The following is a 12,932-nucleotide window of genomic DNA, read 5'->3' on the forward strand; positions in this document are numbered from 1 at the left end:
TTATTTAACTTAATTAATTAATAACCTACCAACTAACTACTTACTTACTTATAAATAAATAATACTACTACTACTACTTATTACGTTATAGACTTTACTTTTAACTTTTAACTTAACTACTACACACACACACACACACACACACACACACACACACACACACACACACACACACACACACATACACATTGGAATCACCGATGATATTCCACTAGACTGTCGAAAATGTTAAATTGACAATTTGTTATCTCTGTTTTCGGTTAGTGAAAAGTTATTTTAGTATCATTTGTTAAAATTATTTGCATTGTATTCACACAGTTTCAATATTTCGTATTATATATTTAATACAAAAAAGAAAACGTTAAAATGATTAGCGAAGCCAAAATGGTATCATCAGCGGTTCCAGTATAATGCTAATCTTGTCTAAAGCAAGACTTGGAAACACCAAGTTATAAGTCAGTCGTGAACCAAAGGTAGATTTACGAATTATTAAAGCCGTAAGTTTCCGTAAGACAATAGGCGGCATTGTCGGAGGCGGGAAACTTTGTTACAACGGTCATATATGCTAATTAATACATGGTGGGATAATTGGTAGGGAGATTCGGAGCAGGTCTATTAGTTGCATCGGTCGGTTGGCGATGTCGGCAGGAAATTTCTGATTAATTAGTAGAAACTATAGGGTACAGTTCCATTCAGCTTCTATACATTTTATGATGATCGACATCGTACGCGACATATAAATTAAGATCTCAAAATTAAAAATAGCGTGGAGATGCATTCAAGATGCTGATTTTTCGAAAAATGTAATAGAAGGATCTATAATCGGATGAAATTCGCGAAGATGATAAACAGAAAAAAATTTCTCTTTTTCATTCCATTGGGGCCAGTTCAATTCTCGTTAAGGATAACGGCGACGCGAGCCCAATTTGTGAAAAATAATGGTGAAACATGGTTGCAACCTCCTTTATCTTCCTCGTCCCTTATCCTCGCGGCGTTCTCTTATCCCCTTTGCCTTCCTTTAACGAAGCTCTTGAGTAATGGAGACATGTCGTGACTCTCGGCAATTAATGCGAGTTGGTTCGTCGAGACGAGCTCGGTAGAGCGACGGGATTGGTCGGGGAGGTAGCAGACAAAAGGAGAAAGAGACAGGGCGAAAACAACCCTGCGGATAGAAAAAGATTTTCAGCACGGTAATCGAGACGTCGTGTTTCACGTGTCGATTGTCTTGGTAGAGAGATAGGAGTTTTATCGAATAAAGTATAATACCATTCTATACAATTCTAGAACTTGAATCGTAATCTCGAGTATAAAATTTTAGTTTATTACAATCGCTAATTTTGATACTTGGCTCTTGGAATTTATCGCAAATATCACAAAGGACCAAAAGATTCCTTTAAACAGATTTGAATGATTAATTTTTTATTTATTTTTTTTTAGACACGCAGAGAAAAAATATAGCTGTGGCAGTTAAATGTATTCTTATAATAGGGACAGTTAATGTCGTTACTGTCAAAGGTCAATTTATTATTTGCTAAAATTTAGGTGCTGCGAAAAATATTCTCTGTTAGAGTAAAATAGCAACCGGCAGAAAATATTCTAGAAACAATTGAAATAAAATGTTTGATTACGTGGCTAATATAGTGAGAAATAACTTACTTAGCTAATCATGTTAAATACTTTTAATTTTAACTAATAAAGTTGGACGTCAGCAGCAAATGTATTTTATCCTCAATAACCAACTTTTAGCAATAACAGCAAAGCTTGGATAAAATTCCTGATTTCTCAACGGAAAAAGGAAATCCGTCTTTGACAGATTTTAAATGACGAAATGAATCGTTAAAAAAAAAAATTTACATTTATGGATTTATGCTCAAATGAATCTATAAACTTGCTAACGAGATTTTTGCAAAAGCGACCGAGGTGCACTGCAGGATATTATGTATTATTAATGCGGATATAAATATTCGCGTTTGCAAATGTTTCGTTTTCGTATTTTCTGCTTGGCGAATAAAAATCGCACGGCATCGCATCGCATCGTGTTGATGAGTTAAACAGGGGATAAACGAATTCTATGAAGCGCAGTCTAGCCAAAACGAGAATCTGGTACATCGAGACTAGTCGACTATGGAAATTAAATTAAATCGCAACATCAAGATTTATATTTCCTATTTTCTTTCTGTTCCTCTTTGTCTCCTTGGCGCCATTTTATCGCATTACGTGCTTTCGAAATAGCGCGATCGGAAGATAAATCTGCAGCAACGTTTGCCATTCTGTAACAAACGCGATATTGTCCTCGTGCTCCATTTCCGAGGTTTTATATACTTAGCGCGAAAATAGATCTCGAAGAATTTGCATGGATTGGATGTTTTTGAAAATTACAGACCCGCGAAAATTCAGCTTCTGGAGAAGATTTATGCCCTTCGTGCTAAAATTACGCGTATAATAAATAAGCGAGATATGAATCTTAATATTATGTTCCATGTCTTAATTCATGTCTACATTTCAACCTTCGAGGCATTTTATCTCACGGCACACATCAGCGTGGTGGCGTTATGTTACCGGTTGTATTCGTTTAAACCATGCCCACTATTTTTGCTACAGCAAAATGTTTAATGAACGCTCGCCGTATATTTTGCTTATGTATTTTAGTTATTACACCACGTTATCACAGCACATATCGATGTAATGCAGCAGAAAGAAATAATTACTTTAATTCTCGTATATTTGATACCTCGATATGTAATGCACAACAAAAATACATTACTCGACAATTCGATAATCAATTGGATACAAATTGGTGAATTTGGCGATTACATTTGAGTTATTCCCGTAAAAGTTTCGATCTTCGTAATATTTTTACAAATCTCGTTTTCGACCTGACCTCATTTATGCTTCATTATTTTTTTACGAGCCCTATACTCGTTTTAGAAACACTTCCTCGTTCATCATTTGTATCGTATCTTCGTCACGAACGAGATGGAGTACGCGGCTTGCATACTCTAATTATGTTTTAATTACAATCAACGTAGGAAAAAGAAAGCGAGGAAAAGAGAGGAAGAACTGCGAGCGGCTTCGCGTTTTTACGAGCGAGATTTAACACGAGACGAGGATCGAGTTGCATCCGCCGTAAAATAGGAAGAGCGAAATTTAATTAATGTGAGCATACGTCGAAAGTTTCCCTCGCCGTTTTGTCTCGTAGAAATCACAGCTTAAATTCTTTACGATTGCTGTAATAAGTACAAACGTTCGATTCACGAGTGTTCCTATATCTCTTGTTTCGTTCGTAAACATTATTCTGCAGACAAAAGTCAGGGGTGCAATCCACTTAATACTGCAAATGTTTTGTTGATCAATCAAAAAAGAATGTTATGAATTGATCAAATAAAAAATGGTTCAAAGCGTTTGCAGCATGAAGTGGATGGATCCAGGATTATAGTATGTTCTACAATATCTATATTATATCAATCATGTAAGGAAAAAGCACACATTTATCATAATCAATGGTGAATCAATGGGGAATCAATAGAAACTTAATATTAATATTTTTTCTTCTTCTAAGGACTGACTTTGTTCCATCTTTGGATAAACTACGCGATAATTTATTTAATAGACAAAGGAATAAGAGAGTAAGAGAGTAAATTAAAGTTTACTGAAAGGTGAAATAACTTAGCCTAAGGGCCGGTTGTTTCATCTTCGGATAAACTATACTATGTGGTGTAATTTACTTAAATTAAATAAAACAAAAGAGAATAAACAAAAGAGTAAAAGAGTGAAAGCGTAAGAAAGCAAGTTCAGTGAGCTGAAGTTTAGCGAAAGGTGGAACAATTCATTCTAAGTCTCTTATCAGAGATGTGGTGACTTCTGCAAATGTCCGCAGATATATAGAATGTACAGTTTTATATTTCTAATATTTTATATATTGTTTAAAAATAAAAAATATAAAATAAAATAGTATTTAACGAAACATTCGTGGTTTTTAGATTACAAATGAATGTAGGGTGATTTAAAGTCCCACTCACAACGATACAGAAAAAAAAAAAATGTTGACACATATATGATGATTGAATGCGAAAAATCTTTATTACATTTCACAATACTGTATTTATTTTATCGCCTTTAAAATTTTATCGCGCAAGTTGCGATTCATCTAATTACAAGATTTCGATAAACGGCATCGTAAAATGTGCGAGCAATAAAAAGCAAAAATCTAAAAAATGCAAAATGGCGAACGAGGATCGTGCGTCATCTTTAAGGCCATTACATTAATAAGATATATCGTACATTGGGGGACGTCCTTAAACTTTTCGCATCTTTAGTCGCATGGGTTGTTTATCGCCACTTCTCTCCCTTTTATTATCTGTTCAGCGCGCCCTCGACGAATACAAACATTTATGCGAATGACTAAACTTTCATTCGCTGAGATGAGATGTGTTTTTGCCATTTATGAGTCAACGATATCGTCATTCAAGCGAGAACATCACGAATTACATTCACGCGTCGAAGAGCTGCGATTAATCTGCATATTATTATGTTAGTTCGTCCGTATGAGCGCGCTTTAGTGCCTTTCACAAGTTCACTGAGTTATGTATAACACTTAGAATATATTTTCACGAGTAGAAATCAATGCGAAATAAAAGTAAAATTTAAACCACCAATTTCACAGATATTCTAAACGCCATTCTAGCGCGCCGCTGAAAATTTATTTGCAATTCGATAAAATATTTCAATCCTCGACATCAAGAGAAATATTTATAGATTTCAATACAATCGCTTATTCCCATTTCCCGTCTATTCCCTGTGACTCATTAACAATGATAACGTGCACCCCGTTATCCATATTTATTTGTTATGCGACAAAATAATTCATCCATGATTTACACCATTTATGGCACGATGGATTCGGATGCATGCGATCGCACGTAGATTAATGGACGCGCATTTCCCCGTGTCTTTCTCTTCTCCTCTTTAAAATATTCAATCTAAAACCAATTGATGCGCGTACAACGAAGAAGACTCGTCGAATGTATTTAGGGACTACTATACGGAGAGCAATATCATTTTAACACAACAGTCGAGAGAGCATCGCCTCGATACAATCAGCAATCGAGACCAATATCGTCCCAATGTACTCATCGTAAGAGCGACGTCGCAAGCCAAGAACAACACCTTAGCAGCCATGCTGCAGCTTCCCTTTGATACAACCTGTGCCATTACTACGTGCAAATTACTTCTCGATTCGATTCGATTCGATATCGGGACCGTAAAGCACTCCTGGCTTGCGTCCGATAACGCCTTTGTTACTATGCATTATACACGTGTGTATGCGTTTACATTTCCAGAGGTATACCGGGTGCCATTAAAATTACCATTGTTATTATCGGTTACAATTTGCTCGAGCAAAATTTCTAATCGATTTCCGATGTACATGATAAATAATTTTTTCTAATCAGATTAATAAGAAGGAATCACAAAATTCGAGAATATGAGAATAGGTTTCTCTATATTAATATATTCTTGTTGTCGATTTCGCTTGATAAAATATTAATTTGAGATCTAAAGGTGCCTCCAGATGATATGGCTAATGTACACTAGATTGTTAAATATTACACACATACAGACGGATAATTATCCATGAATTTTGACTAATTTAGTGAATATGTGCAAAGTTGGCTTATGTTGACCAAATTATTTGGAGGCATCTTAACAAGATGCACTCATCAAAATATTCTGTATTAAAATAGACAATGAATAAAAAGATAGAAGTCCAAGGACAAGATGAAACAAAAACGACCTTCAATAGGCGAAAGCGATGTTTCGGAGCGCCCTGTATACAGAATGTGCGATGCTTTATACATATCGAAAGGGCTGCATAGATGCATTATTGAGCGCATTATACAGAATGGCCTGTTGAAGCAATTCCATTGTAAATTGAGTACGCGTTGATACGAAAACGCGCGTTGGTCGCTTGGAAGAAGGGGTTCGACTTGCCACAGGCGGCGAAAGGGATATCGTGAAAACTAGAGAGGAAGAGGGAGAAGGTGAGGGTTGCTTTTGCCTCGGAAGCGTGAGCCGGTAAAAGCCCTTATATTGAATACGTGGGTCACATCTCAATATCTCGATGCACTTACTTGCGCCACCGATATTTCGCCTCCGGGGGTTGCTTGAAAGCGTGACGCGTGTGATGCAATGGGAGTCGGGCGATAAATGTAGCGACGTTTAAAAAGATCGGAACATAATAAAAAGTATGGAACTATGAAATTATAAGTGATCTTAATTGGTACCAATTCGTTCTATAAATTTGTTCTTTTGAATTTAGACAGCAAGCAGCAGCTGTAAATGAAATTGATCTGCAAAATAATCTAAATAAAATAAATATCTGAATATCAGTTTAAAACATCGTTCTATTTGGCGGAATTTTAAATACAGCATTAATTCGTGATACTTTCGAATGCATGATCGATAATATTGAATTTAATATGTAAATCTATCATAAAGTTCATATACTTAAATATATTTATGATTCACAGTGCCATTATGTTAAAATATTGAATCTTGTCCATTAAACTTTTACATAGCTCGCGTTTTAATTTTGCGCTCATAATTTTGCGATTGTACACTTTTCGGTAATAATTTTCCGCACATAGCATAGAAAATATATTTCACGTGCTTCTGACTCATCATCACAGCATCCCCTTATAAATAATCTGAAGAAATGAATTTAGGACAACGAGGGAGAGCGCCGACTGGCGCCATCGAAACGACCCCTTTGGGACCCAAATCAACCCCATTGGGGTTCACTATTTTCTTGGATATTTGCGGTCACTCTGCGTTGTCATTCGTATTAGTGCACACAGAAAAATACATATTGTAGGCTATACGGAAGTAAGAATTACTTGTTTCAAGTATTTCAAAAGTTCATATATCCGCAAATCTATTATAAGTTCATCATAAGCATCAAATTTATTTAAAATATATTCTAAAACCTAATAAGTTTAATATTTTAATCAAGATTAAATTAAAACAAATTCGATTTGCTTATTACATAAAGCTTCTTTGATCAATATTCTTCAAAAGAAAATACATTCTTATTTTGAATATATAATAACGAGTTCTTTTAAGAATTTATAAGTATATTTTAAGATCACAAAGAAAATATTCTTTGTTAAAGATAACTAAAAAAAAAAATAAATTGAGTAATCACTTTTATTATAGCAATATAATGATATTTTTCTGTGTGTGGTACTCGCTTTACTAATCTTTTGATCTTTATCATAATCTCTCACTTAGACATTCTTCGGGATATCCGAGTAAAGAGTGTTGAATTAATTATACAGTAATAAAGTAATTGGAAGTAATTCGATGAGACGCAAACGTTGGTCGTGTCTCATCGAATTAGTTGATCGAAAAAAATAATCTGAGAAATCGAGTCTAGCGTCTTCTGATGGGAATAAAAATGGACGATTCATACATATTTCATGTCGCGATGATGAACATTCATCATGGACCATCCCGTCGCGCCGGTAATGTTATTTATGTTACATGCCGAAACGGATGCGCTGGTTACTTAGCGATATGAAAATTCTCGAATTACCATCGTCGTCGAGTCATCCGACCGCCGACGTCTCCTGCGACTTTCCGTCTTCGTCGATCGATCATCCATCTCTCGTGTTCGCGAGGCGTTTTTCGTATCGGAGACCGTGGAGGAAACTGATGCATAGTGATGTAAGACGATCTATTCATTTCCTCGTGACTTAGCAAACTGAATGTTTTCGAATAGACATTTAACACTTAAATATCTTCGGATAGCTTATGATAATAATAATTCACATGGCTTTAAATAAGAGTAAATAAAAGTTCTATTTGATTTTATCAATGTAACGATTAGAAATTATAGAATTGTAAAGTTTAGAAATGTCTGATACACGGAGAGAAGTTTGTTTTATTTAAAATTTATTCCGAAAATATGGTAATTGTGATACAACTCAGTATTTTAAAGATTTTTACCATGCACTTCAGTAAAATTAATCAAACTTATTATTTTATATACTTTATTGTACTTTTATTATTAATGAATGAGATAAATTTACATTAAAATTTTTGGAAATACTATGTTGTCCCACGACATAGTATTTTCAGGGAAAACTTTAAGAAAAAATTCTCTTCGTGCAGGGAAAGAATGATCTTGTGGAAATTTAAGGAATTATTGTAGCTAGATCTAAAAATGATAATAATTATATATATAAAACCGCTTGATTGTTTGACAAAACAAATTATCAAAAATATTCAATAAATGAGAAATTAAGATGTTAAATTAACAATTAACATATATTTGAATTCAGCGACAATAATATTGTATAAAAAAATTATTAAAACGTTTCAACCCATAGTTTTCTTCAGTTTCAAATTGAATTTAAATATATTAATTGTTCATTTAACATCTTAATTTGCTCGTTTATTGATGATATTTTTCTAAAAAATGATTTTGTTGAATCGTCAAAATATTTATGTAAAAAGCTCAAGCATAATAAATAATGCTGCAATAAATTTTGATATTTTATCTACTAGTTAAGCATCCATAATTATTTTGGTAGTCTAACAAAATTATTTCCAAATTTGTAGCTACATTTTTAAATACTTTAACAAAATTGTTCTCTTCAAGTAAAATTCAGAAACTTGAAAATTTGAAAAAATTTTAATTATCCACAGAAAATGAAACATCATTCAATCCACGATTTAATATATCCATGAAATTAATAAAATTCTCTACAGATTGATTTGTTCGCACGACAAGCTATCGAAAAATTTATTTAAATGCAATGTAATTAATTACCATCAATATTTCACGGTAGTGGCATAATAATAATGTGTTTTCGGTAGACTCAATTGAATGTCCTACAGAGGATTCGCTTTCAGCGGATTCGCGACATACGTCGTTAAGGGATTAATCCGGCAGCGGTATTTAATGGAGCAGCCGCATTGAAACGAAAGCGCGTACGCAGGACGCAAAATAATTTAGCACGTATCCCATAACGACGCAATGGTCGCAGGAAGCTTATAAAAACAAGGAAGCGATTGTTAATTCAGCCGGACATTACAGCAGTGTTCTCGTTACCTCCTCTGTCCCCTTCTGCTCCCTCATGGACGGTTTGCACGCTGCGGTTGTAGACCTCATTAACAATTAGAATTCCCGGTGATTATGCCACTAATTGGTAATCAATATTCAGTATAACCATTAAAGGCAACCAGTTCGACAACTGAATATCGATAGGGTCGACCGCCACCACCGAATTCGCAATCGTCTGATGTAAGCGATACAACGGAAGAGAACTGAATCGGGAAATAACAATGGGGTTCGCGACCTCATCCGGTGATACCGAATACGCGACTTGGCGAGAACTCTGTCGAGGGAAATATTCTTCGCGGTTTCTCATTAATTTATAGGCGGGAAATTGATCAAGTTGGAAAACGTCTTCAATACATGCAATATGCTATTCGGCTATTATATTACGCTGTTTATACTTCTGCACCGCATGCTATAATTAAATTTTGAATTGTCTCGATATTCTCATATGTCTCACGATATATGAATTTGCTGGAGTTTTGCAATAAGTCGAGAGGTTTAGGAACTTAATCACAAATTAAAACATTCATCCGTCGCTCCTCTGCGACGCTCTTCGCGCAGACTTTCTCGTGGTAACTTTGATTGAGTGAGTTTACTACAAAGTTAGTCTATAACCCGCTTACTTTTTGGATGTCTACAGTGCAAGAAGAGGAAGCTCCCGCGTGTCGAGGAGGTGAAAGAGAGAAAGAGAAGGATATCATCCTTGTACTTCACTTCACCTCCGCTCTCCTGATCAGGCAGCGATCAATTAAAACTTCACCAAGTTTGATTTATCGAACGACTTTGATTGCGGTTCTGTTAAAAGAGAGTGCGCGCATGCCGACATCAATTCCTTCCGAGTTTCTCAAGAACTCTAAAACTTCTGAAAATGGTCTGGCTGCCACTTTCCAGTTATGACATGTGTTATACTTCTCTTTCCTTTCTATTATATATCTATTAATTAAAATAATTAATCAAATGTATATATATAGAATAAATCTAATGATATTTCCTGACGAGGAGAAGACACAATGGATTCTTCATGGATTTCTATCTTCTTCAGCATGATAAATTTATGTCGAAAATAAATTGTGCCGTGTCCGAGCATTTTATTGAATTGACTTTGTTAATGGCATTTTTTATATATGAAAGGACCTCGCATCAATTATGAAAAATTGGATTCGAATAAAATGAGTTACACTGTTAAAAAAAGAGAAATTTGCTTCTGTTGTAATGGAAGCAAATTTCAAGTAAGTACATTAAAAATATTTAATGTTGTCAATGAAAATGGAGTTATAAGTAACGGAATTATAAATTTAATGTTTACTTATATTAAATTTCATGCAAATCTACATAAAATTTAATAAAAAATGTAAATTAAACTTCGTAAAATTTTATGAAAAGTACACTAAATTTCATGTACATAAATATATTTTTCAGTTTCAAATAATACATTAAATTTAATTTAGTGTCATAAAATTGAATTTAATTTGTGTAACTTAAAAGTACATTAAATTTCATAAATTTCATAAATTTTTAACAGTGTAGTTTTCTCATATAATGTAGCTTATATAATGTGACAAACAAAAGATATCATTGACACAGAGCTCAATAATGGATAGTTTTTAAGTCAGGGGTATCAAAGGTGTAAAACTTGATGCTCATGCAGAGAACACCTTATAATATAGTTTAAAAATTACATTATCGAGTCTTATATCTGATATCTTTTGACCATATTATAAGCTATATTGTATATGAAAGCTAACTCATTTCATCGGAACATAATTATCCGTATAATTAGTACCAAATTTATTAATTATATGGTAAATTGGATCCCGATAAAATGAGATAGTTTTTATATAGTTATTATGTATATAGTTATTATGTATAATGTAACTTGTAATGAACACCTTTGATAGCTTAAAAATTATTCATTATTAAGTCTTTTGTTTATAATAGCTGTTCGCCATTATATAAGCTACATTATACGCGGAAAATAACATTTGATCAGAATCCAATAATAATTTCCATATAATTAATGCGGGATTGTTTTTCATATATTAAAAAATATATATTATATATATTATAAAGTCCATTTAACAAAATGCTCAAACATGATGGATTTATTTTCGACGTAAACTTATCATATTAAAAGAAATCAAAATCCACGAGTCCATTGTTTTCTCTTTGTGAGAAAAATTTTTGGATGAAATTGAATGCAATGATCCAATAAATTCCGATCATATCACTCCGAATTCCGATCATCATAATTGAACATCTATATAGTTATCTCGATTAGAATTCTGATTGATATAATCAGAATCTACTGATTGATTGATTCATTAACTAGAAATTGTTTTCAGTGAACGTTTAATAATTTCTTTGTTTTCTATATGAAAAGAACAATTTTGCTAAAGTATTAATAATAGCTAAAAATTTTTATTTGAAAATAATTTTGTTGGATCATCAAAATTATTATTTAGGACGCTTAAATAAAAAAAAACTGGTTACTTGAACGTCAAAACTTTTTGCAACATTACTTATCATGCTTGAAATCCTTACGTAATTATTTCAATGGACCAACAAAATTATAATTTTTTCATCAACAAAATCGTTCTAAATTTATAAAATTTAATGTACTTTTCATAAAATTTTATTAAAAGTACATTAAATTTCATAAATTTTCATGAAAAATATATTAAATTTCATGTACATGTACACAAATATACTTTTTAGTTATAAATACATTAAATTTAATATAACATCATGAAATTAAGTTCAAATTGTGTAACTTAAAAGTTAATGAAATTTAAAAACATTTCTAACAGTGTGTAAATTTTTACAGTATATACTTTAGATGAGATATGGTAGATTTCTAGAGAAGCCGATAGTTTCTCGAATCATGTTCGTCGATCTATATGTCGATCTATATGTTCGAGTCAATGGACCTCAGATTCCGACGGAATCTCGGGCGAGCTAGTTTCGGCCAAAGTAGGTGATAATTTCACGGCTGCAGCTGTACTATGCTGTCGCATATCCGATTTACTCTGGCCAAGCGTGAGCAGTATCGGGCGCGATCTACTATTCCCACGAGGAACTTCACTCCTCGTTTATCTTCATTATCGTCGTATCTATCCTCGGTTACGGGTAACGGTGGGCAGGATGTGACGCGACAGTCTCGCATCCGCTAAACGCGTCTCTGTCCACCCGGTGCATGCACGTATAAACATTTGAATATTTATGAAACGTTTATCAGAGCGGGCGCAACCGGCCGGGCTATCGATTCAGCTTTCCAAATCCTGTTTCGGAACGCGTTTGATTTTGGATGGCCGGTCTGTGTCGTCCAGCAATACCATCGACGTGGACGTCGACGCCAGCGTCGGCGTCGGCTTCGGCGTTTCGCTCCGTCGCGTACAACGTTTTTCCATTTACCCGCGACACCGGTGTTTGCTATAGCACGACGTACTACGCACCGGCGCTCTATTTTTCCGCTATTTCTCCTTTGGTCGGCGATGAGGCGCGTAAACGGTCTACTCTCTTGTTCTCTTTCTCTCTTTCGTTTTGATGTCAGTTTGTCCCGCTTTTATTTTCCGTCCGTTCTTTATTGCCCGTCTCTTTGTCTCATCGTCACCGTTGCGCTTCGCTTGCTGAGTTTGTTCTGCCTCTCGATACCCTTTTACATTGAAAAACAACTTTATCTATCTACAATAATGAATAAGAAAATAAAATCAATAAAATAGTTTATTTACTCAACAAATAGATTGTTTATTCGAAAGTTCTATTTTATTATTATTGCAATAAAATAGTTTTATATTGATATGGATTTATATAA

General features: G+C 34.0%; 1 protein-coding gene across 1 annotated transcript in view; it reads right to left on the reverse strand.

The window, feature by feature from the left end:
• Positions 1-12,284, reverse strand: part of LOC105617921 (fasciclin-1) — a 148,946-nt gene extending 136,662 nt beyond the window's left edge. Inside the window, exon 1 of the mRNA XM_012199456.1 lies at positions 12,147-12,284. Coding sequence (XP_012054846.1) covers positions 12,147-12,284 — 138 coding nt within the window. The remainder of the gene's footprint in view (positions 1-12,146) is intronic.
• Positions 12,285-12,932: the final 648 nt, after the last annotated feature.

Source organism: Atta cephalotes (genome assembly GCF_000143395.1).
Source record: "Atta cephalotes unplaced genomic scaffold scaffold00014, whole genome shotgun sequence".
Lineage (NCBI taxonomy): Eukaryota > Metazoa > Arthropoda > Insecta > Hymenoptera > Formicidae > Atta > Atta cephalotes.